Here is a 27,091-nt window from a genome sequence, read left to right as displayed (position 1 = left end):
GTTGCCTAGTGCTGCCTCAAACCCTTCCCATATGGAGGATAGCTAAACTTAAGCCACTAAAAACCAGAAAAAGCAGAGTTAAGATAAAGAACTTAAATGTTTGAAAACTTGGAAATAAAGAATTAATGTAACCCATTCACATAATCCCTTTCCAGCAACCTTAACTCTACCCTCCCTAGAGCTGGCAGTACTACTAATTATGGCTCTTCACAGTCTGTTCCATAATAAGCAGACAAATTACTAGCAGTGCCATTTCTGCTGGGTCCCAAAAGGATTGTATTCCATTATTTATCTGCATGCACGCCTAACGCCTTTCAACACAATAGATGCAACTATCCCAAATGGTGGAGCGATTAGTTGCAGCAAGTTGCCAAAGTGGACACTGCCAGATATGGCAAGCGTCTCAAGGGATTGAGAATCCCTTGTTTCTGCACAGTTATGGAAGTTCTCCAAACAGAGAACCAGAATGGTGTATTCTTGCCAATGAGATTTTTAGCAGCCTGGTAGCACATGCAACAGAGCACCTCGGTGCTCACTTGAATTATGTGAAGGTTTCTCTCTCATGAGTATGGAAAGTGGTTGAGTACAGGGCAGGCACAGCTAACTCATGTTCACTAAGCTTGACTCAAACATAATTTTTGCTTTAGTGAAGAGGCTGTGTAACTGTTTCTATTACAGTATTCATGGACCACATTCCCACTGTACTAAGTATTAATGGCACTTTTCATCAGCAGATCTCAAAGTGCTTCACAATCTTGTATGAAGAGGGCCATGTCTGTCACGGGAGAGCTGGCGGGTCGTTCAAAGAGGGTAATGTTAAGACTAACAGGTATGGGGGTGGTATTACAAAATTAAGGTACTTCCTGGGTTTCAAGAAGTTTAAGTCTGCATTACCCTAACACTGCATTTCCTGCTTCTCAGGAGAGTTAAACTTTTAGCCATCCTCCAACGTTCTGGAAGCGTGCAAAGCAGCACTAGGCGCCCTATCTCTACATTAAATTTTTGTTTTCCTCTCCCCCCACAGTGCATTTCTTTGGGGGTTTTGTTTTAGTTTTTTTAAGGGTCTGAAAGTGGCTGGGGTTGAATTACCTGCCCTGCCATCTGGGGGAAATCCCCACAGCCAATTAGAAGAAGCCTTTTAGCAAGGCACAAGAGTTCTGGAGCCTGTGGATGTTAGGGTCTTGGACATTTTGGGGTGCCAGTGATTCCTGTGGAATGGGGCAGATGCAGTTAAGGAATGAGGCAACCTCTGCCTCTGATAACATTGTTCTGTATCACCAGAAAGGGAGTTACTCTTCAATGAGCTATGGATACTTCAATACACCCACATACAAGTTAGTAGGTACTAAATATAATGGCGGTTTTGTGTTTGAAATGTGTTTTAGAGCAGTGGTTTTCAACCCATGGGACTAAGTCTAAGGGGGTCTGCGAAAGGCTGTCATTACCACAGAACAGTGGTTTTCAACATGGGGTCCGCAGACTATGCTTATTATTTCCAAAGGGGTCCACACCTCCATTTGAAAATTTTTAGGGGCCTGCAAATGAAAAAAGGTTGAAAAACCATTGTTTTAGACTAGAGCATAACAAAAACTCTCCTTTCCTCTTATTCTTACAAAATGAGGAAAATTCTATCAAGCATAATTTTATCAAACTTTTAAGGCAAAAAATCTGTACTTAGAAGAAGTCAAAATGTCAGTGAAAGGGTCACTTGAAAATAAGAAACATTAATTTGTAGTAGAGGAAGCACTGTCAGCCTGTGCAACAGCTGAGGTGGTTGCCAGGTAAGAAGTTTTATATTTAGCAAACATGTAAAAACAGGACAGCAAACCTGTGCCACTGCAGGTTAGCCATCTGTAGAATTTATCATATCACAGCTCATCTTTATTAGGTTTAGTGGTGGTGAGAGGAGAGATTTTGAAGTTGATGAATAAACATTTTAACACTGACACTGCACCCCATATTCTTCATAGTGATTCTTCATAGCAACCTAGTGAGGAGGGCTTCAAACTAGGTTTGACGGGGGCAGGTGACCAAAGCCCACAGGTAAGTCAAAAACAGGGAGACCTGGAAGAAGGGTCAGAATCTGGGGGAAGCATGGGATGTTATAGCAGAAATAAGGGAGAGAAGACAGAACTGGAGGGGGAAAATTAAATCAGTATCTTAGATGTTGTATACTAATGCGAGAAATACGGGGAATAAGCAGGAAGAACTTGAAATGCTAGTAAATAAACACAACTATGATATAGTTGTCATCACAGAGACTTGGTAGGATAATACACATGACTGGAAGATTGGTATAGAGGGGTACGGCTTTCTCAGAAAGGACAGGCAGGGAAAAGAGGGAGGAGGTGTTGCCTTATATATTAAAAATGTATACACTTGGACTGAGGTTGAGATAGAAATAAGAGACAGACTTGTTGAAAGTCTCTGGATAAGGATAAATGGGGAAAAAACAAGGGTGATGTCATGGTAGGACAAACAACCAAACCAGGGAGAAGAGGTGGATGAGGCTTTTTTTAAACAACTAACAAAATCATCCAAAGCACAGGACTTGTTGGTGATGGGGGACTTCAACTACTCAGACATCTGTTGGGAAAAACAACACAGCAGGGCAGAGAGTATCCAACAAGTTCTTGGAATGTATTGGAGACAATTTTTCATTTCAGAGGGTGGAGAAACTACTGGGAGGGGAGGCTGTTCTAGATTTGATTTTGACAAATAGGGAGGAACTGGTTGACATTTTGGAAGTGGAAGGAAACTTGGGTGAAAGTGAACATGAAACAATAGAGTTCATGATTCTAAGGAATGGTAGGAGGGAGAACAGCACAATAAAGATCATGGATTTCAAGAAGGCAGACTTTAGCAAAAACTCATGGAGTTGGTAGGTAAAAATCCCATGAGAAGCAAGTCTAAGGGGAAAGACAATTGAAGACTGTTGGCAGTTTTTCAAAGAGACATTATTAAGGGCACAAGAGCAAACTATCTTATCTTTCCTATGGAGGGGGAAGTATGGCAAGAGACCACCCTGGCTTAACCAGGATATCTTCAATGATCTAAAACTCAAAAAGGGGGGAGGGATCCTACAAAAAGTGGAAACTGTCGAATTACAAAGGATGAATATAAACAAATAACACAAGTATGTAGAGACAAAATTAGAAAGGTCAAGGCACAAAATGAGATCAAACTAGCTAGGGACATAAAGAGTAACAAGAAAACATTCTACAAATACATTAGAAGCAAGAGGAAGACCAAGGATAGAGTAGGCCTGTTTCTCAACAAGGGGGGAAAGACAATGAAAATGGCAGAGGTGCTTAATGACTTTGTTTTGGATTTCACCAAGAAAGTTGGTGGTGATTGGAAGTCTAGCACAGTGAATGCTAGTGAAAATGAAATAGGATCAGAGTCTAAAATAGGGAAAGAACAAGTCAAAAATTACTTAGACAAGTTAGATGTCTTCAAATCACCAGGGCCTGATGAAATACATCCTAGAATACTCAGGGAGCTGACTGAGGAGATATCTGAGCCATTAGCAATTATCTTCGACAAGTCATGGAAGACGGAAGACATTCCAGAAGACTGGAAAAGGGCAAATATAGTGCCCGTCTATAAAAAGGGAAATATGGACAACCCGGGAAATTACAGACCAGTCAGCTTAACTTCTGTATGTGGAAAGATAATGGAGCAAATTAAGAAATCAACTTGCAAACACTGCAAGATAATGAGGTGATAAGTAACAGTCAGCATGGATTTGTCAAGAACAAATGGCGTCAAACCAACCTATTAGCTTTCTTTGACAGGATAACAAGCCTTGTGGATAGTAGGGAAGCCATAGATGTGGTATATCTTGACTTTAGTAAGGCTTTTGATACTGTCTCGCATGACCTTCTCATAAACAAACTACAGAAATACAACCTAAATGGAGCTACTATAAGGTGGGTGCATAACTGGTTGGAAAATCATTCCTAGAGAGTAGTTATCAGTGGAAGGGCATAACGAGTGGGGTCCCACAGGGATCAGTTCTGGGAATCGTTATGTTCAATATCTTCATCAATGATTTAGATAATGGCATAGAGAGTACACTTATAAAGTTTGCGGTCGATACCAAGCTGGGAGGGGTTGCAACGGCTTTGGAGGACAGGATTAAAATTCAAAATGATCTGGACAAACGGTCTGAAGTAAACAGGATGAAATTCAATAAGGACAAATGCAAAGTACTCCATTTAGGAAGGAACAATCAGTTGCACACATACAAAATGGGAAATGACTGCCTAGGAAGGAGTGCTGCAGAAAGGGATCTGGGGGTCATAGTGGATCACAAGCTAAATATGAGTCAACAGTGTAACACTGTTGCAAAAAAACAAAAATCATTCTTGGATGTATTAGCAGGAATACTGTAAGCAAGACAAGAAATAACTCTTCCGCTCTACTCCGCACTGATTAGGCCTCAATTGGAGTACTGAGTCCAGTTCTGGGCACCACATTTCAGGAAAGATGTGGACAAATTAGAGAAAATCCAGAGAAGAGCAACAAAAATGATTAAAGGTCTAGAAAACATGACCTATGAGGGAAAATAGAGAAAATTGGGTTTGTTTAGTCTGGAGAAGAGAAGACAGAGGGGATACGATAAGAGTTTTCAACTACATAAAAGATTGTTACAAGGAGAGGGAGAAAAATTGTTCTTAACCTCTGAGGATAGGACAAGAAACAATGGGCTTAAACTGCAGCAAGGAAGGTTTAGGTTGGACATTAGGAAAAACTTCCTAATTGTCAGAAGTGGTTAAGTACTGGAATAAATTGCCTAGGGAGGTTGTGCAATCTCCATCATTGGGGATTTTTAAAAGCAGGTTGGACAAACACCTGTCAGGGATGGTCTAGACAATACTTAATCCTGACTTGAGTGCAGCGGAATGGACTAGATGACCTCTCGCGGTCCCTTCCCGTTTTATGTTTCTATGATTCTATATTATGATATGATTCTCACATAGTTATGATGCATTTTAGGCAAGATAAGTCATGTGAGACATCACTGGAAAGGTTATGATTTCCTGAATATTAACATCCTATTTGTATGCCTGTATCATTTTTGTATCTGAAGTTATGAATATTGACTATGTCTCTGCATTTCAAATGTTGTTACACCTGGGGAACTCCCACTAGACAAGATGCTTTCAGTCTAGACAGAGGGTGGGGAATGGCCCATTAGGAAAGGCCTTAGGAGAAGCTTATCTCACACCTACGGAGCCTTCCTGAGAACACTAGAGACAGCCTCCGAGTAATGGCTGCTAGGACTCTGCAAGGACATGTAATGAGACCACGTCTCTGGACTCCATCTTGGGATGTCAGTGTTTTTCCACAGACCAGCCTGAGAACCATCCTATGCAAAAGCTATATAAGGGAGGGAGTGACATCATCTGGGGTTCTTCACTGCCCACACAAGACGACTCCTGGAAATACCTGAGGAACAAAGACTGAACTGAGGGAAGTGCTGGAGCCAGACTAAAGGGATTTTTAGCCTGTGAATGGAACACCTGGGGATTCCAAGCTGTAAGCAAGTGCAACGTGCCTCCTAGGAATCTGCAGCCTGCTTGTATCATCTCTTAGGGTGAGAATCTGCTTTTCGTATCCAATCTATTTAGTATATTAAGCTTAGTTTGTGTTTTTTGTTTATTGGCTAGAAAATCAGCTTTGATCTGTTTGCTATCCCTTATAATCACTTAAAATTAGGGCTGTTGATTAATCACAGCTAGCTCATGCGATTAATTTAAAAAATTAATTGTGATTAATCGCAGTTTTAATTGCACTGTTAAACAATAGTATACCAATTAAAATTTATTAAATATTTTGGATGTTTTTCTACATTCATATATATTAAATTCTGTGTTATAATTGAAATTAAAGTGTATATTATTATTACAAATATTTCCACTGTAGAAATGATAAACAAAAGATAGTGTCTTTCAGTTCACCTCATACAAGTACTATAGTGCAATCTGTCATGAAAGTGCAACTTACAAATGTAGAAATTATTTTGTTACCTAACAGCACTCAAAACCAAAACAATGTAAAACTTCAGAACCTACAAGTCCACTCAGGCCTTGGCTACACTTGCAAGTTGCAGCGCTGTAAAGCCGCCCCCAGCACTGTAACTCATTCCCTGTCCACACTGGCAAGTCATTTGCAGCGCTGTATCTCCGTGATTGCAGCGCTGCACGTACTCCACGTCCACGATAGGAATAGCGTGTATTGCGCTGCTGCTCCAGCGCCAGTGTGGCTGCCCAATGCGCTGTGACTGGCCTCCAGAAGTATTCGGCAGTATCCCACAACGCCTGTTCTAGCCACTCTGGTCATCAGTTCAAACTCTACTGCCCTGGCCTCATGTAACCAACCATGTGACCCACCCTTTACATTCCCCGGAAATTTTAAAAATCCCCTTCCTGTTTGCACAGCCCGGCATGGCGTGGAGTGCTATCAGCGAATCTTTCCAGGTAACCATGCCTCCATGCGCCAAGCGAGCCCCAGCATGGAGCAATGGCGAGTTGCTGGACCTCATCAGTGTTTGGGGGGAGGAAGCTGTCCAGTCCCAGCTGCACTTCAGCTGTAGGAATTACGATACCTTCGGGAAGGTATCAAAGGACATGATGGAAAGGGGCCATGACCAGGATGCCCTGCAGTGCAGGATTAAAGTGAAGGAGTTGCGGATTGCCTAATACAAAGCCCACAACGCGAAAAGCCACTTGGGTGCTCCCCCCGCGACCTGCCGATTCTACAAAGAGCTGGATGCGATACTTGGGGTTAACCCCACCTCCACTCCGAGCACCACCATGGACACTTCAGAGCCGGTGGGGAGGTGGGGGGGGGGGGGGGGAGAGAAGCAGCAGGAGGAGGAGGAAAACGGGAGTGATGGTGGTGGTCCGGATGGAGACACCCTGGAATCCCTGGAGCCATGCAGCCAGGAGCTCTTCTCAAGCCAGGAGGAAGGTAGCCAGTCGCAGCAGCAGGTACTTGGTGGAGGACAAACAGAAGAGCAGGTTCCTGGTAAGCGGTTTTTTTTTTTGGGGGGGGGGGGGGGGGGCGGGGAGGAATTTTTTCGGTGCGGGCTCTTTGGGAGAGGAGGGTTAGGCATGCATGCCTAGATGCGGAATAGTGCATTGATGTGGTTTATCACATTGCGGTAATCGGCCTCGGTAATCTCCTCGAATGTCTCATCCAGAACGTGTGCAATGCGCTTGCGCAGGTTTATCGGGAGAGCCACCATGGTCCTTGTCCCAGCCAGGCTAACGTGTCCGCACCACTGTGCCGCGAGGGGCGGGGGGGACCATTGCTGCACACAGGCAAGCTGCATATGGGCCAGGGCGGAAGCCACATTGCAGTAGAAGACCCTCCCTTGCTTCCCAGGTCACCCTCAGCAGCGAGATATCGTCCAGGACGAACTCCTGTGGAAAATGTTGGGACAGTGTTCAGTGTACGTGCCCTTTGAAGCTGTTGGCTCTCCCCAAGGCACAGAAACCCAGAGGACAGTGCAGCCCTAAAACAATCAGTCCCCCTTACTCACCATTTTGAGGATCCCGTGGGATATGTGCGCTCTGTTTCGGATGGGAAAATTATGCTATTGTGTAGACCCTGTGTGTTTTCTACTCCTTAAGTGCGGGGGGAATCATTACTCTGTCTGGTATAAACAATGCTGCCTGTGTTAAATGTTGCATTTTGCCTATACAGCTGCATCAACCTTGAGACCTCAGCTGTCCCTCTTATCAGCTGCTCAGAGACTGCAAAGACTCAGAGAAGAGACCGCGAAAAAGCAAAGAAGACATGCTGCAAGAAGTGATGCGGCAATCTATTAAAGAGAATGAGAAAGCACAGAACTGGAGGGAGAGAGAAAGCAGGATCCGCCAGGAAAACGCAGCGCACCAGCAGCAAAGCATGGATCGGCTCATAAGCATCCTGGCGCGCCAAGCAGATGCTATCCAGGAGCTCGTAACCATGCAGAAGGAGCAGTACTGCAAGCGCAAACGCTCCCCCCCACCCCAGCCCTTGTCCCAAAACTCTTTCCGTTGTGCCCCACTGTCACCTCCAACCCACTTTCCCCAACTTCCGTGTTCTTCACACCACCAGCTGCCTCCAACACCAGTATCTTCACCACCCAGCCCTGAAAACCACGACCCTTACCCTCTGCACTCAACCCCCATCACCATGCAGTATAGCCATCCTGAAGTGCAGCACTCAATGTACAGCACACCAGACAGGACATACGCGAATCTGTGATTGTACCGTTCCCCACTCCACCCCCTTGTTTCTTTTCAATAAATATTTTTTTTCTCTTTTCAATAAATGGATTTCTTGGCTTTGCAAACATTCTTTATTATTGCATAAAGTAAAAGACTCCTTAGCCTAGGAAATCAACAGGCACTGCAAGTCTGCTTAGCGAACATTGATTCCTAAAGATTGGAACTACTGCACTTCTCTCCTGTGCAGGGCACTAGATATCACTGCTGGTTTTCAGCCTCAAATTGCTCCCTCAAGGCATCCCTAATCCTTGCAGCCCCGGGCTGGGCCCCTGTAATAGCCCTGCTCTCTGGCTGTGCAAATTCAGCCTCCAGGTGTTCAACCTCAGAGGTCCATGCCTGAGTGAAGCTTTCACGCTTCCCTTCATAAATATTATGGAGGGCACAGCACGCGGATATAACCGCGGGGATGCTGTTTTCAGCCAAGTCCAGCTTCCCATACAGAGATCGCCAGCGGCCCTTTAAACGGCCAAAGGCACACTCCAGAGTCATTCGGCACCGGCTCAGCCTGTAGTTGAACCGTTCCTTGCTGCTATCAAGGCTCCCTGTGTAGGGTTTCATGAGCCACGGCATTAATGGGTAAGCGGGATTTCCAAGGATCACAATGGGCATTTCGACTTCCCCTACCGTGATCTTCTGCTCTGGGAAAAAAGTTCCGGCCTGCATCTTCCTGAACAGCCAAGTGTTCCAAAAGATGCGTGTGTCATGCACCTTTCCGGGCCAGCCTGTGTTAATGTCAATGAAACGCCCACAGTGATCCACAAGCGCCTGGAGAACCATAGAGAAATACCCCTTCCGATTAACGTACTCTGATCCTAGGTGGGGTGGTACCAGAATAGGAATGTGCGTCCCATCTATCGCCCCTCCACAGTTAGGGAGCCCCATTTGTGCAAAGCCATCCACTATTTCCTGCACGTTACCCAGAGTCACAGTTCTTCTGAGTAGGATGCGATTAATGGCCCTGCAAACTTGCATCAACACAATTTCAACGGTCGACTTTCCCACTCCAAACTGGTTTGCGACCGACCGGTAGCTGTCTGGAGTTGCCAGCATCCAGATTGCAATAGCCACCCGCTTCTCCACTGGCAGGGCAGCTCTCAATCTCGTGTCCTTGCGCCACAGGGTGGGGGCGAGCTCCTCACACAGTCCCATGAAAGTAGCTTTTCTCATCTGAAAGTTCTGCAGCCACTGCTCGTCATCCCAAACTTCCATGACGATGTGATCCCACCACTCGGTGCTTGTTTCCCCGAGCCCAAAAGCAGTGTTGCACGGTGCTGAGCATGTCCTTGAATGCCACAAGCAATTTCGTGTCGTACGCGTTACACGGCTCGATAGCATTGTTGGACTCCTCACTCTCACTTTGGATCTTAAGGAATAGTTCAACAGCCAAACGTGATGTGCTGGCAAGATAAGTCAGCATACGTCTCAGCAGTTCGGGCTCCATTTCCCGCAGACAACAGATCGTGCTGCACAGAAACCGTTGAAAGATGGCGCCAAAGGTGGACGGGATTTCTGGGATGCGAAGCGATGCATCACGGGGTGTTGGGACAGGACCCAGAATGCCCTGCCCCCTTCCCACGGCGCCAGAATGGGAAGAGGTGCTCTGTGGGATAGCTGCCCATAATGCACCGCTCCCAATGGTGCAGCAAATGCTGCAAATGTGGCCACGACAGTGTGCTGGGCAGCCGTCAGTGTGGACAGACTGTAGCGCTTTCCCTACTCAGCTGTACGAAGTCAGGTTTAACTCACAGCGCTGTACATCTGCAAGTGTAGCCAAGGCCTCAGTCCTACTTCTTGTTCAGCCAATCTCCAAGACAAACAAGTTTGTTTATATTTAAAGGAGATAATGCAGCGCTCTTATTTACAATGTCACCAAAAAGTGAGAACAGGCATTTGCATGGCACTTTTATAGCCGGCATTACAAGGTATTTATGTGCCAGATATGCTAAACATTCGTATGCCCCTTCATGCTTCGGCCACTATTCCAGAGGACATGCTTCCATGCTGATGACGCTCATTAAAAAAAACAATGCGTTAATTAAATTTGTGACTGAACTCCTTGGGGGGAGAATTGTCTGTCCTCTGCTCTGTTTTACCCACATTCTGCCATATAGATCATGTTATAGCTGTCTCGGATAATGACCCAGCACATGTTCGTTTTAAGAACACTTTCACTGCAGATTCGACAAAACGTAAAGAAGGTACCAATGTGAGATTTCCAAAGATAGCTAGAGCACTCGACCCAAGGTTTAAGAATTTGAAGTACCTTCCAAATCAGATGGACGAGGTGTGGCGCATGCTTTCAAAAGTCTTTAAAGAGCAACACTCCGATACAGAAACTACAGAACCTGAAACACCCAAAAAATACCCAACAACAACAATCAACCTTCTGCTGGTGGCATCTGACTCAGATAATGAAAATGAACATGCGTCAGTCTGCACTACTTTGGATTGTTATTGAGCAGAACCCATCATCAGCATGGATGTATATCCCCGGGAATGGTGCTTGAAGCATGAAAGGACATATGAATCTTTACTGCATCTGGCATGTAGCCTGCATCGCAAGATATTTACAACAGTGCCATGAGAATGCCTGTTCTCACTTTCACCTGGCATTGTAAACAAGAAGCAGGCAGCATTATCTCCTGCAAATGTAAACGAACTTGTGTGTCTGAGCAATTGGCTAAACAAGAAGCAGGACTGAGTGGACTTTCAGGCTCTATTTGTTTTGGTTTTGAATGCAGGTTTTTTGTACATAATTCTACATTTTTAAGTTCAAGTTTCTTGATAAAGAGATTGAACTACAGTACTTGTATTAGATGAACTGAAAAATACTATTTCTTTTGCTTTTTACAGTGCAAATACTAGTCATCAAAAATATAAAGTGAGTACAGTACACTTTGTATTTTGTGTTGTAATTGTAATCTATATTTGAAAGTGTAGGAAACATCCAAAATATTTAAATAAATGGTATTCTGTTATCTTTTAATCACAATTTTTTTAATCGCTTAAGATCTCTTTTGTAGTTAAACTTATTTTTTGCTTTATCTAAACCAATGTGTGGAAATCATAACTCAAGGGCAAAAGCCTGTTGCATATTCCTCTCCACATTGAGGGAGGGAGCAAGTTTTATGAGCTTCCACTGTACGGTTCCCTGTGCAGCACAAGATGGTACAATTTTGGGTTTATACTCCAGAGTGGGTGCGTGCCTGAGAAACTGATAGTTGCCCTAGCTGTAGCCTTCGCATGCAAGGGCTGGTCAAAGAGCCTTGTTTAACTGGAGCTGGGTGTGCCCCTACCTGTATGTATGCAGGTGAAAGTGCAGGCTGGAGAGGGTTTTGCAGCTTGTCACAGCAATACAGTGGAAAGGGGAGCCCAGGCTGGTGGGTTGGGAGGGCTCAGTGGTACACCAGTTCCAGGTGGCACTCCGGGGGGGTGAGGGGAACCCATCAAAAACACATTTTAACCAAGGTAAAACATGAAATCTGTACAACAGTCAAGTTACTGTCTTCACATGTTGAAGTTTCAATGCAGTGATTTCTTTTTTTATGCTTCCTAAACACACACTGTGCCAGTGTGAACTTCAAACAAATTCATAGAACAATCAAGTATCAGAGGGGTAGCCGTGTTAGTCTGAATCTGTAAAAAGCAACAGAGGGTCCTGTGGCACCTTTAAGACTAACAGAAGTATTGGGAGCATAAGCTTTCGTGGGTAAGAACCTCACTTCTTCAGATGCAAGTAATGGAAATCTCCAGAGGCAGGTATAAATCAGTATGGAGATAACGAGGTTAGTTCAATCAGGGAGGGTGAGGTGCTCTGCTAGCTACCTTAACATCTGCTATACCTTAACACTTCAACCTCCCTGGCCACACAATAGCAGATGTAAGGTAGCCATTTTACAGCAAAAAAACTTCAGGACCAGACTCCAAAGAGAAACTGCTGAGCTCCAGTTCATTTGCAAATTTGACACCATCAGATCAGGATTAAACAAAGACTGTGAATGGCTATCCAACTACAGAAGCAGTTTCTCCTCCCTTGGTGTTCACACCTCAACTGCTAGCAGAGCACCTCACTCTCCCTGATTGAACTAACCTTGTTATCTCCATACTGATTTATACCTGCCTCTGGAGATTTCCATTACTTGCATCTGAAGAAGTGAGGTTCTTACCCACGAAAGCTTATGCTCCCAATACTTCTGTTAGTCTTAAAGGTGCCACAGGACCCTCTGTTGCTTTTCATAGAACAATGTGAAAGCAAGTACGGAGTGCACGTTTTCCAGTTACAAGTATTGTTTCTTTTTAAAGTGACTCTAGTTCTCACTTAGTCCTCAATCAAGGCATCTTTGTAAATGTAACATGAAAAGCTTACCAAGGCCATGGATAATCTTTCTTCCCAAAATCATCATCTGTCAAGGGAGAAGATATAAGAAAAAGGCTGTCCTTAGCCCACTTTTGAATGCATGGCATGTGAAATATACAGAAACATCCAGAACAGCTCCAGACCTAAAAGATAAACATAAAAGAAATGACTAGCACCTATTAAGCTTGCTTCTGACTAAATGAATGAAAAAACTAGCGTCTAAAAGGGATACCAACTTTAAATCTATTCAATTAGAGGCGATAAAACTAGTTTCATATACTACATGTATTCCTGTATTCACCTGCCAATTTTGATGATTTTACTAGTACAGCTTCATACTGCTGTAAATGTTGTTCTCTCTTCTATTGCTGTGTAAGTTTTTCCTGTTGCTTATGTGGGCATAATTACACAAAAGAAATACTGAAACATTTTTCCCCTCTCTAATCTTAGGTGTTATATGCAACAACAATAAGTCAAAGATTCATGTAGAAGTGTCAATTTTAATGTAGTGTCCCTTTTAAAGGGGGTACTTTCATAATTGACAAAGTTAAAAAAACAAGTAATTTATTGTGGCCAGTCTCCTTCTGTGCTCCCCTTGCCATTACTGAAGTTTTGTGTTCTTGGTCCCAGCTGTATTTCTTTGCTGATCCTGAAGCGAAGTCATAATCACATGCTCAGTACATCAGCTGTGGCTGAGAATCAAGTGAAATAGAACAAATGCAGCTTTATGATTTCACAACAAGGTGAAATAGAAGGTGAGTTGGGAACGAACATACTCTTTGTCTAAAAGAGAACTAGAAACCTGCAAACAGGATAAAAAGTTATGAAAACACCTCAATGGTGAATTTGTAGTCAGTCTTATATTTGAAAGATTACTATGAAAATTATCTCAAAGCAATATTATAAGCAAATATCTATAAAAATACATCCAATTTAGGGACACAAGCTCTACAGCATAGATGTGAATCAGGGTCTGTGTACATACATAAGTATGTATGCGTATAAATCTTGTGCACTGCACAAGGAACACAAGGCTGTACACAGCTATGTCACAGCCCTTTAAGTTAAAATGTCCTTGTTTGCAAGTTTATAGTCTAACTTAGGATGTGACGCCCTTTAGGGCATGTCTACATAGCCCATCGCAGAAAGTCTCCCAGTCCAGGTCAGACTCAGGCTCACACTACTGTGCTTAAAAAAAAAACAAAAAGCCACACACTGTACGCAGCGCTTTGATGTCATGGTTTCGGCTGGAACTCTAGGTCTGAAGTCTACCCCCTACCCAGGACTCAGCGCCTAAGCTGCAACAGTATTTTTAGCGCGGTAACATGAGCCATACAAATCTGACTCTGTCATCCCAGAATGGGAGGCTCACTGCCATGATCTCTGTAGACACTCTTAAAAGGTTCAGTGTGTTGCAGGAACGAGACATAATGGGGTAAGTGAAACAGCTGAAGATTTAAGTCTGAATTTCCCTTTTCTCTGGATTTACCCCTGGACATTTTAAAATGGAAGCAAGTTGTTTTACGTTTAGCCTGTGAAAGGCAAGAGAGAAAACATTCCCAATCTTCTGACTTAAAGGCCTAGTCTTCACTTACCGGCTGGTCCGGCGGCACGCCATCGATGTTCTGGGATCGATTTATCGCATCTGGTTAAGACGCGATAAATCAATCCCGGATCGATCCCGGAAGTGCTCACAGTCGGCGCCGGTACTCCAGCTCGCCGAGAGGAGTACGCGGCGTCGACGGGGGGAGACTTCCGGCTGCGTCTGGACCGCGGTAAGTTCGGACTAAGGTACTTCGAATTCAGCTACGTTATTAACGTAGCTGAATTTGCGTACCTTAGTCCGAAGTCCGGACTAAGTGGGGACCAGGCCAAAGTCAAAAGTGTGTTACCCCAGACCGACTAAGAAAGTTACTAATAGCTCAATAGCTAATTTCCAAAACTAACATTTATAAACAGTTGAGAATTTGAATTAAAATACTCAATGGAAAAAAATGTTAAGGATACAAGATGAGTAACAATGTGTTGATTTAAAAAACAAAAACAAAAAAACCAAACAACTTTCATTCAAGCTTCCAAATGATTTTAGGTCTACTGGTAAGTGACGTCAACTGTCACAGGACAAATCAAATTAAAAAACAAACCCACAAAAACACAGACCTTGACACATTAAAAATGTATTTCATTTGTAAGAACCAAAAGGTCTAATATATATAAAAAAAAAATTACATACCATGTGTTGTACGAGGCTTCTGTGAACAAGTTAACGTCATCAGCTTTATTAGGTACATATAACAACTATCCACCATTAAAAAAAGTAAAGTTTTTCTGTACACTCCCTCTTTTGCAGCAAGATTTGTTATTGCAAACCAAGGGCATAGCCAGTCTGTTTCCCCTTACAATATTTACTACAGTGAAGTATCATGGGCCCCAATCATGTTCCTATTGAATTAAATGGCATTTTTCCACTGACTTCACGGGGAGTAAGCTTTGGCTTGAGATATCTTGGGTCATGGAAAAATGTGGCTACGTGAAATAAAAAAATGTGTGTGGGGGGGAGGGGTCATTTTGGCTCTATTTATTCAACCATGCAGATTTCAATACCCAGACAAGCAAAATCCCATATTTTTCTCTCACTGTACCTTACTGACCCATTCTGCAATACTGTAGCTTAATTTTGGTTCCCCTTACTATATGATCTAACTGTAATACTCCCCTATTGCTGATTGTAACAATATCTTAACCAAGGTTCAACAATTGTATCCTTTTGAAGTGTAGATCCTACTGCTGCTACTTTTTGTATCTGTCACTTTCTAAAATTTTAAAATGTGATCCTTATATTTAGGACTAAGTTTTTATTGATAAATATCAAGTCAATGTTGCTGTATACACACAAACCAATGAAAAAATATTTCCCTAGATAATCAAAATTTACAAAGTTAAGTAAAGTACCTGCTGAAAACTTTTAAAGCTATTTATTTTTTATGTTTTGACAAATTGACAATGTGTATTTTAACAGTTATAAAGCTTTACCTTTTTGAATCTCAATGTTATTAACTAAAGGTCTGACTCCCCTCCCCTAATTTCCTAAAACTGTGAAAATTTAAATAGTTAAAAATAAAAATATAATTTTGATGGATAATAAAAATAAAAATATGTTAAGCTTACTTATACTGTACCATGACCACAGGTTTGACAGGACCCTCACAGAACAAAAACCAAAATTCAATACTACGATTTCAAGTTATGTATGCACAAGCTTTGATACTGCACAAACATGACAGTTAGCTGAAAAGTAAACTATAATTTTTATGTAGTATTTAGCACTCCTAAAACTTTCATATTAATCCTCAATACTCCAGTAAATCAGGCAAGTGTTCATATTTAAATATTTAATATTTGCTTGATAAGTATTAATAAAAAGCAATTTAGCTGGTTAATACCTTGAAGACTTATAAAATACCATGTAAAATACTTACAGCTTGGTTTCTCTTTACTGAAGCAATGCAAATCAAGCATGTCAAAGCCCCAGACTGAAATGCTTCATTCACATATTGTTTTGTGCGTTCTAGTTCACTTGCATCTCCATCTTTAATACACAAAAAACAGTCTTCTTGTAAACCATCAACAGTGTTTGATCCTCTATTTATATCTCTGAGCATTCAAAGATAAGCACTCACATGTAAAGATATTCAAGTGTTCATTTGTGCATTATTTCCAAGCACAAGTCAAAGAAAATGTCATGTTACCGTTTCATTGAGCTTAAAAGAGGAAAGGAGAAAAAAAAAAATCACACTAATCAAGATTGCAAGTCTGTCCACCCAATTGGGTATAAATAGTCAACAGGTGCACAGGGATTTAGTTAGTTTCATTTCATTTCCATTCTTGGGATGGAATGGCTAAATCCTGCAGCCCTCCTCCTCACCTGTATCTCACCAGATCACTTCTTCCCCCCCCATCAAGTGGTGGCAAGTATACAAAAGTTGCTACTCCCAGCTTCACCCACCAACTTCTGCCTCAGATAGCACACCTCCCACTCCCCAGCCGCTACCTATCCATGCCCTACTAGTTCAAACACAGCCCTGCCTGACCAGTTCTGCCCTGTTACTCCCGCCATCCCCTCTCCTTCAATTTTCAGGACCTTGTCCATCACCACCATCCCACTTCCCTCGCCCCACCAAATAAAACAAAAATGTAGGCATGGAAGAACTGAAGAACAGAAAAGGTCCAGATGCTATGTCTCCCATGCATGGGACTAGGTTACCCAAGTTGCAGGACTATAACAATTCAGCATAAGAAGTTGGGATACATGTAAGCATTTATTCTCTCTCCAAAAACAATACAAACCAATGAAAAACCACACAGCTCTGAAGCCTTATTTTGCAAACCTGAGACTTTTCTTCCCCATTTACCTAATCAGCCAGCCTCTCTCCTGAACTGTCTGGCCTGCTGTATAAATTGCATATACAATTGTGATAAAGTGCTAGCAGCAGCATCCTAATCAATTGCTGCAGCACAAAGACTGCTGCAAGCTCAGCTGTGAACAATTAAACACTTTCCATCGTGGGATTATGAGCACCTGGGTGGTAATATGGGCTAACGATGGCATTGGGAGGATATAAATAGAAGGAACAGGAAACAAGGGTGAGCTCAGAAGGGAAGCTCAGAGTGTGAGCTGTACTGAGGGAAGCTATACTGAAAGCTTCTGCTACACAATACCTACATGATGTTCTGTGCATTACAAAAAGCAGAAGAATAAAAGATACATGTCATGAAAGGAAAACAGCCTGAGAGTGTTTGTAACTGTGAGGTGACAGAAAGTCTAGATGGCACAGCACACCAGGTAGTGACAGAGATACCCTGTGACAAATCTTCTACCAATCTTGAACGCCACAGAAAATAAAGTACTTAAAGTTATATGTTAAGAACATTATAATATCAGAATAAGTTATCTACCTCTAATTATCAAAGCTTTTAAATATAAGATGATAGTGCAATGCTGCCAATCTTTTTATGCTACAAACCGAGAAGTCAATATATTAAAATATTTTACCAGTTTGATTAGTATAAGTTGTGAATGTTTTGGCCAATATTTTTCCATGTTTTCCTTCAATATCTTCTTCTTCTTCAGAAGAGGAACTAAACTGGTCTTCAACAAACTTTTTTGCTGCCGCTTGATTAGCCTTCTTAATTTCATCAAATTTCTTCTGAGAAGATAATTCTGTATAAAAATACATTAAAATTAATGCCATATTAAATTCTGCAGATTCCACTGTCCTTTTCTAGTTTTTTTTTTAAATGTAGTGTTCTCAGTAACTATTCTCTCCTTACAGACAGTTCAGCATTTTAGTGTTTCTAATGCAGCACAAGTAAACATGACTTAAAAAAAAAATACTGTGCATCAGCATGAATGTTCACAGTTTTGGGAGTAGTTAATTGCATCTGATGGACCAGTATCACTATTTCAAAAGAAATATTAATCTAACCAAACAGACATGTTCTATAAAAGTATGCTGGCTAGACAGTACATACTGCTGCTCTAACTAAAGGCTATTAAAAACAGTATTTCTTTTTGTTGGGTCAGGCACATAAAATTTCACCATTTTTGTGAATAGTTTGCAATAGTGCATCTGCGCTATTTTGCGGAAACTTTGGAGGTACATTTAATCGTTTCAATTACTCTTACAATTGTGACTTTTGGGGCTCTCTCACCTGTTCAGTGCTTCACTACTGCAGTAATGGATCCATGCCACCACTTCATTTGACAACATTAAGTAGCCTCCACATTGTCATTTTAACAGATAATTTCTGACTATTGAGTATGATATAGAGGGAGACTGGATCTGCAGCTGGGACTCTACTGCAAAGTCTCACTTCTTTCCTTTGGAGAGAGACTAATGGTCTTGATAAATGCAATCTTGCCCCACTTATATTCATTCAGTATGCTACTGCAAAGATAATATTCCTAACCCATTTCTTTAACCGTGTCACCTCTTTGTCTTTGCATCTCTCTACTGGCTCAACCTTTTTTATTGCAAAGAAACTTTACTCTGATCAACCGACGATACCAGCCTCCATCAGGCACTTGTTAAATTTTCAAACAAGAACTTCCATGCTTTCCCCTCTGAGGCACTTCACACTTGGGAGGATGTCCTCATCAGTGTTCCCTCTAATTTTTCCCACGCATGTGCGGAATGAATTTTATGTGCACCAATATGGAAGTGATGTATGACACATCACCTCCATATTGGTGCACATAACAAAAATCATGTGGTGGGGCTGAGGGGTTCAGAGTGTGGGAGGGGGGCTCAGGACTGGGGCAGAGGGTTGGGGTGCGGGAGGATGAGGGCTCCAACTGGGTGTGTGGGCTCTGGGATGGGGCCAGGGATGAGGAGTTTGGGGTGCAGGCTGGCCAGGACTCCAGTGGGGAGAGAGGACCTCCCCCCGGCTCTCTCTCCCCGCCGCAACAGGTCCGTTCTGGGGCCAGCAGGGAGAGGCGCCTCTCCCTGCCATGGCAGGTTCGTGCTGGGGGGGGAGGCACCTCTCCCCATGGCAGCCCTGAACACCTGCGCGGGGCTTAATAGGCAGCTGCGTGGCCACGCAGCCCAGAGGGAACTTAGGTCCCCATAACTATCTGCAAAGCTACCTCATATCATAGAATATCAGGGTTGGAAGGGACCTCAAAAAATCATCTAGTCCAACCCCCTGCTCAAAGCAGGACCAATTCCCAACTAAATCATCCCAGCCAGGGCTTTGTCAAGCCGGGCCTTAAAAACCTCCAAGGAAGGAGACTCCACCACCTCCCTAGGTAACGCATTCCAGTGCTTCACCACCCTCCTAGTGAAATAGTGTTTCCTAATATCCAACCTAGACCTCCCCCACTGCAACTTGAGACCATTCAGGTAGTTGAAGGCTGCTATCAAATCCCCCCTCACTCTTCTCTTCTGGAGACTAAACAATCCCAGTTCCCTCAGCCTCTCCTCATAAGTCATGTGCTCCAGACCCCTAATCATTTTTGTTGCCCTCCGCTGGACTCTTTCCAATTTTTCCACATCCTTCTTGTAGTGTAGGGCCCAAAACTGGACACAGTATTCCAGATGAGGCCTCAGCAATGTCGAATAAAGGGGAACGATCACGTTCCTCGATCTGCTGGCAATGCCCCTACTTACACAGCCCAAAATGCCATTAGCCTTCTTGGCAACAAGAGCACACTGTTGATTCATATCCAGCTTCTCGTCCACTGTGACCCTTAGGTCTTTTTCTGCAGAACTGCTACCTAGCCATTCGGTCCCTAGTCTGTAGCAGTGCATGGGATTCTTCCGTCCTAAGTGCAGGACTCTGCACTTGTCCTTGTTGAACCTCATCAGGTTTTTTTTGGCCCAATCCTCTAATTTGTCTAGATCCCTCTGTATCCGATCCCTACCCTCTAGTGTATCTACCACGCCTCCTAGTTTAGTGTCATCTGCAAACTTGCTGAGAGTGCAGTCCACACCATCCTCCAGATCACTAATAAAGATATTAAACAAAACCGGCCACAGGACCGACCCTTGGGGCACTCCGCTTGAAACCGGCTGCCAACTAGACATGGAGCCATGGATCACTACCCGTTGAGCCCGACGATCTAGCCAGCTTTCTATCCACCGTACAGTCCATTCATCCAGCCCATACTACTTTAACTTGGCGGCAAGAATACTGTGGGAGACCGTATCAAAAGCTTTGCTATAGTCAAGGAATAACACATCCACTGCTTTCCCCTCATCCACAGAGCCAGTTATCTCATCATAGAAGGCAATTAGGTTAGTCAGGCACGACTTCCCCTTCGTGAATCCATGCTGACTGTTCCTGATCACTTTCCTCTCCTCTAAGTGTTTCATAATTGATTCCTTGAGGACCTGCTCCATGGTTTTTCCAGGGACTGAGGTGAGGCTGACTGGCCTGTAGTTCCCTGGATCCTCCTCCTCCCCTTTTTTAAAGATGGGCACTACATTAGCCTTTTTCCAGTCATCTGGGACCTCCCCCGATCGCCATGAGTTTTCAAAAATAATGGCTAATGACTCTGCAATCTCATCCACCAACTCCTTTAGCACCCTCGGATGCAGCGCATCCGGACCCATGGACTTGTGCATGTCCAGTTTTTCTAAATAGTCCTGAACCACTTCTTTCTCCACAGAGGGTTGGTCACCTTCTCCCCATATTGTGCTGCCCAGTGCAGCAGTCTGGGAGCTGACCTGTTTGTGAAGACAGAGGCAAAAAAAGCATTGAGTACATTAGCTTTTTCCACATCCTCGGTCACTAGGTTGCTTCCCTCATTCAGTAAGGGGCCCACACTTTCCTTGACTTTCTTCTTGTTGCTAACATACCTGAAGAAACCCTTCTTGTTACTCTTAACATCTCTTGCTAGCTGCAACTCCAAGTGTGATTTGGCCTTCCTGATTGCACTCCTGCATGCCTGAGCAATGTTTTTATACTCCTCCCTGGTCATTTGTCCAATCTTCCACTTCTTGTAAGCTTCTTGTTTGCGTTTAAGATCAGCAAGGATTTCACTGTTTAGCCAAGCTGGTCGCCTGCCATATTTACTATTCTTTCTACACATCGGGATGGTTTGTTCCTGCAACCGCAATAAGGATTCTTTAAAATACAGCCAGCTCTCCTGGACCCCTTTGCCCTTCATGTTATTCTCCCAGGGGATCCTGCCCATCAGTTCCCTGAGGGAGTCAAAGTCTGCTTTTCTGAAGTCCAGGGTCCGTATTCTGCTGCTCTCCTTTCTTCCTTGTGTCAGGATCCTGAACTCGACCATCTCATGGTCACTGCCTCCCAGGTTCCCATCCACTTTTGCTTCCCCTACTAATTCTTCCCTGTTTGTGAGCAGCAGGTCAAGAAAAGCTCTGCCCCTAGTTGGTTCCTCCAGCACTTGCACCAGGAAATTGTCCCCTACACTTTCCTAAAACTTCCTGGATTGTCTGTGCACCGCTGTATTGCTCTCCCAGCAGATATCAGGGTGATTAAAGTCTCCCATGAGCCCCAGGGCCTGTGATCTAGCAACTTCTGCTAGTTGCCAGAAGAAAGCCTCGTCCACCTCATCCCCCTGGTCTGGTGGTCTATAGCAGACTCCAACCACGACATCACCTTTGTTGCTCACACTTCTCAACTTTACCCAGAGACTCTCAGGTTTTTCTGCAGTTTCATACCGGAGCTCTGAGCAGTCATACTCCTCTCTTACATACAACTCAACTCCCCCACCTTTTCTGCCCTGCCTGTCCTTCCTGAACAGTTTATATCCATCCATGATAGTACTCCAGTCATGTGAGTTATCCCACCAAGTCTCTGTTATTCCAATCGCATCATAGTTCCCTGACTGTGCCAGGACTTCCAGTTCTCCCTGCTTGTTTCCCAGGCTTCTTGCATTTGTGTATAGGCACTTAAGATAACTCAACGATCGTCCCTCTTTCTCAGTATGAGACAGGAGTCCTCCCCTCTTGCGCTCTCCTGCTTGTGCTTCCTCCCAGGATCCCATTTCCCCACTTACCTCAGGACTTTGGTCTCCTTCCCCCGGTGAACCTAGTTTAAAGCCCTCCTCACTAGGTTAGCCAGCCTGCTGGCGAAGATGCTCTTCCCTCTCTTCGTTAGATGGAGCCCGTCTCTGCCTAGCACTCCTCCTTCTTGGAACACCATCCCATGGTCGAAGAATCCAAAGCCGTCACTCCGACACCACCTGCGTAGCCATTCGTTGACTTCCACGATTCGACGGTCTCTACCCAGGCCTTTTCCTTGCACAGAGAGGATGGACGAGAACACCACTTGTGCCTCAAACTCCTTTATCCTTCTTCCCAGAGCCACGTAGTCTGCAGTGATCCGCTCAAGGTTATTCTTGGCAGTATCATTGGTGCCCATGTGGAGAAGCAGGAAGGGGTAGCAATCCGAGGGCTTGATAAGTCTCGGCAGTCTCTCCGTCACATCGTGTATCCTAGCTCCTGGCAAGCAGCAGACCTCTCGGTTTTCCCGGTCGGGGCGGCAGATAGATGACTCAGTCCACCTGAGGAGGGAGTCCCCGACCACCACCGCCACCCTCCTCCTCCTCTTGGGAGTGGTGGTCATGGAACCCCCATTCCTAGGACAGTGCATCTTTTGCCTTCCACTCCACCTTCATAACTCATCTGACATGATGCATACAAAAAGCTTGGTAATGGTTAGGGTGCTGATACACTGAGCCCACTGCCCATCCTGTCAACCAATACTGTGTCACTGTTCATATGTACTCCCTCAACTGTCTGTATCCACCTGTTATCCCTTAACTTATATTTAAATTGTAATCTCTTTGGGGCAGGGACCATCTTTCTGTTGTTTGTACAGCACCTAGTACAATAGAATCCTAGTCCATGACTAGGGCTCCCAAGCACTTCAATAATATAAATGAATACGAATAAAATCACAACTTGTTAAGAGTCCAACAGAGGGTAGTAGCCATAAGATCAGATACTATAGAATTAGAGATGCAAAAACTTCTTAGGCCATTCATTTCATTCCCATGCCAAGTGCAAGTTTGTTCCCTACAATGTATTTATAAGTGCTTTAAAACTAGACTTAGCAGAAGTCTTCCTTGCTTTCCTTGAGAGACTATGCCATGACCCAACTCAGCTCAGTGTAAATAAAGAGGAGCTTACTAATAAAGAGAAGATGGGTGAGGTAATGTGTTTTATTGGACTACTTTCTATTGATGGAAGGGACAACCTTTTGAGATTCACAGAGCTTTTATTCAGATCTGGAGAAAGTAACCAGACTGTCACAGCTAAATACAAGGTAAAACAGAGTGTTAAGCATAAGGGGTTAAATATTTATTTATAAACTTTTCCATGGCCCTCATCAACATAGCAGCTCAGTATTTCACAAACAGCAAATGTATATCCACAATACTCCTGTGAGATACTGATCATCTCCATTTTACACACAGGAAATGGTGGCAGAAACTAGGGGCTAGATTATGGGGCCCTTGCCCACACTGGGGAGCACAGCACTTATTCACATGAGCAGCCCCACCAAAGTCAAAACCAGACTTCACATAAGATACTGCAGCCATCGTTTGGGAACAATCACTACTAGGGTGCACACTGTGATCCTTGCACAGAAAAGTGGGAAATCAACAGCGCCACTCAGGGGAGCGGGGTCTCACCAGCGTGGGCAAGGCAGGGACACCCTGGCACAGCTGGGAATTAATTCAGGCCTCCAGACCCGCAGTCCTGTGCTGTCGGGTACCTCTGGCTTGCGTGGCTGGGGCTTCAGGCCTGCTAACGAACCCCTTCTGCGTTGGCCCCAACCTGCCAATGCTGCTGCCCTATAAGCTGGGGCCGCCAGCGGCTCAGGGTGCCTGTGGAGCCTGCCGGAGAGCCCAGCCCAGCCCAACCCGGCCTCCGCCTGCCCTGGCTGGGCCGCCGCGGGGGATACTCACCACTGGCTCCCAGGGAGCTGCTGCCGGCGAGCGAGATACAGGCAGTGCCCCCTCCGCTCCCCCGGCCGGGCCCGAACCCGGGCCGGACGGCGCCGCCGCCGCTAGCTCCCCCGCGGGCACAGAGCCCGTTCCCGGCCTGGCCGCCGGCCCGGGCTCGGCCCCTGCCCCGGCCGGCCTGGCGCCACGCCGCCTCCATCCCTCCGGCCAAGCGAGAGAGGCGCCGAGCAGCCCCCTTCTCCGCCCGGCTCCCGGACTCGCCCGCCAGCCAGCCACCGGCTCAGCCACCCGGGCAGCGTCAGCAGCGGGAGACTAGCCCCGCCCCTTTTACCCGAGGCTCCGCCCCTTCCGCCCGCCCCGGCTGAACCGCCCCCCAGCTCCCGGGCTGCCGGCGGGCCCCAGCGCGCTCCGCCCACTTCTTTAATGCTGCCCCCATAGAGGCTACACGGGAGGCGTTTCAGATAGGGAGGAAGGCAAGAGAAATGATCACAGCTCTGGGGCCTGGGTTATGTTTACTCATCTTTTATTGCGTTGCACGTAGCAAGGTCAACTGTAAATTAACAGTGTTGCGGTGTTTTTGTTCGTGTTACTTAATAAATAATTGAGTCCAAACTACACTTTGCAAAATAATGTTCCAATTATATTGATATTTATTATCGTTCCTTTTTTATTGCTCATTTACCTGCTAGTTTGCAAAATTCAGTCATTCATAATAGGTCTCTGAATGAGTGCAAATTAGCAGGCACTATTACATTGTTTTAATTACACTTTATAAACTAAACTTCATAAGACCTCTCGTAATTAGGATCAAGGAATGTTAGAACTCGGTGTGCATAGTGTATAATATTCATTTGTTTTTGTTGTTCTGAACTTACTTTAGGTTATGACTAACAAAGGGCATAGCTACACGTGCAGATGTAGAGCGCTGTGAGTTAAACCTGCCTTCGTAGAGCGCAGTAGAGAAAGCGCTGCGGTCTGTCCACACTGACTGCTTCAAGCGCACTGGCATGGCCACATTTGCAGCACTTGCAGCGGCATTAGGAGTGGTGCATTATGGGCAGCTATCCCAGCATGCAAGTGACTGCAATGTGCTTTTCAAATGGGGGGTGGAGTGTGACAGGGAGTGTGTTGTATGTATGTGGGGGGAGAGAGAGTGGGTTTTTGGGGTGCTGAGAGTATGTCAGCATGCTGTCTTGTAAGTTCAGACCCCCTTCTCCCTCCCACCCCCCGCCGCCTCTCACTCACTCAAAGCAAACAGTAAATGTTTGCTTTTTCTCGGAGCTGATATGCAGCCGGCTTCTCTGAAATGGAGCTCTGAAAGGGCATTTCTGCATTCCTGCAGCCGATTTCACAACAGTGACAAGAGTGGCCACTTGACTTAAGGGGATTATGGGACGTTTCTAGAGGCTGATCACAGCGCAGTAACGTAACACCTCGTTCACACTGGCGCCGCAGCACTCCAGCGAGGGCGCTGCAAACGTTATTCCGCTCGCCGGGTGGAGTACCAGCAGCGCTGTAGCTGCAGAGTCAGAGCACTCTACATGCCTTGCCAGTGTGGATGGGGAGTGAGCTAGGGCGCCCAGGGCTGCTTTATTGCGCTGTAACTCGCAAGTGTAGCCAAGGCCAAAGGATCATCTTGTAAAGAGGCCTGACTGGATTCTTGTTTTTAGTTTTCTACAAGCAGCAAAATACATGTATAACCTCTTGGCAAGTAAATAGTAGATGTCTTTGGTTGGTAAGCGTGCTTGTATCTTCAGTGCTAATGTGTATTTACTTTTCTGATGCTGACTTTTTCTTGAAAGAAATTCCCTCATAAAGATATTACAGTAGAACCTCAGAGTTACGAACACCAGAGTTATAAACTGACTGGTCAACCGCACACCTCATCTGGAACCAGAAGTACGCAATCAGGTAGCAGCAAAGACAACAGAAATAAAGCAAAGATAGTACAGTACTGTGTTAAATGTAAACTACTAAAAAAACAGGGAAAGTTTAAAAAAAGGATTTGACAAGGTAAGGAAACTGTTTCTGTGCTTGTTTCATTTAAATTAAGATGGTTAAAAGCAGCATTTTTCTTCTGCATAGTAGAGTTTCAAAGCTGTATAAACGTTGGAATGAACAACCATAATGTTTTGTTCAGAGTTACGAACAACCTCCATTCCCGAGGTGTTCGTAACTCTGAGTTCTGCTGTACATATATATGTTGTTAATTCTTGTTGAGGCAATAAATGCACCCTTATCTATAAAGAGAGTAAGTTGGGGGAAAGGCATTGCTGTTTGGAGGTTTTTTTATGTCTGTTTGGAAGGATTGTTAAAATAGGAATGACCCAAATTTAAGTATGAAAATTTATGATTTTTTAATCCTCTTCAGACAGGATTATATGAATGCGAACGAAGAACCTTTAAGTTTGTGCCCACAGCCTCTACACAGGGGAGTTACAGCACAGCACTCTGGTGCTCACTGCTATTCACACCCTCAGAGCTTGAACTGCGGGGCTGTGTAGACATGCCCCAAGTCTCCATGTAGATAAGCCCTATAAGTAAAAGAATGAAAACTACTTACTGGAATAATTCAGGACATATGTGAAGAGGACAGAAAAAAAAATCTTAAGTGTCAGGCCAGTAAGTCAGGGTGTTCTGAGTTATGGCTAGAAAAGAAGAGCCATACTGAACTGTTACGTTTAAACAGAGTAGATTACAATCTAGGTAGAAACCCTGTACACAGTGCAGTCTTTGTCAGTTATAGTAAAGGAACTGGAAGAATTTTTAACCCAGGACAGAAAATCTTAAATAAAATTTGAAATAAAATGTAATTGTCTATAATGTCACTTAAGTATATACAATTTTTCATTATTTTAGATGTTTTACCTCTTTAATTCCACATGGCTTTGGTTTGAACATGTTATTTAATAAATAATTAGTCTATTGTGAGATTAAAGTAGCAACCACTATCCATACTCAGCAACTTCACTATAAGAATGTCTGAGAAGATTTTTACTTCACAAAACA

At 44.2% G+C, this 27,091-nt stretch overlaps 1 protein-coding gene across 1 annotated transcript in view; it reads right to left on the bottom strand.

The window, feature by feature from the left end:
* Window positions 1-24,416, bottom strand: part of NFXL1 (nuclear transcription factor, X-box binding like 1) — a 108,834-nt gene extending 84,418 nt beyond the window's left edge. Inside the window, exons 1-4 of the mRNA XM_008163450.4 lie at window positions 24,086-24,416; window positions 17,696-17,863; window positions 16,122-16,231; window positions 12,652-12,785 (exon numbers count right to left, since the gene is read on the bottom strand). Coding sequence (XP_008161672.3) covers window positions 12,652-12,785; window positions 16,122-16,231; window positions 17,696-17,863; window positions 24,086-24,281 — 608 coding nt within the window. The 5' untranslated portion in view covers window positions 24,282-24,416. The remainder of the gene's footprint in view (window positions 1-12,651; window positions 12,786-16,121; window positions 16,232-17,695; window positions 17,864-24,085) is intronic.
* Between the last annotated feature and the right edge of the window lie 2,675 nt (window positions 24,417-27,091).

Source organism: Chrysemys picta, chromosome 5, assembly GCF_011386835.1.
Source record: "Chrysemys picta bellii isolate R12L10 chromosome 5, ASM1138683v2, whole genome shotgun sequence".
Classification (NCBI taxonomy): domain Eukaryota; kingdom Metazoa; phylum Chordata; order Testudines; family Emydidae; genus Chrysemys; species Chrysemys picta.
The sequence above is the reverse complement of the archived record's forward strand: the minus strand, read 5'-3'. Positions and strand labels throughout refer to the sequence as shown.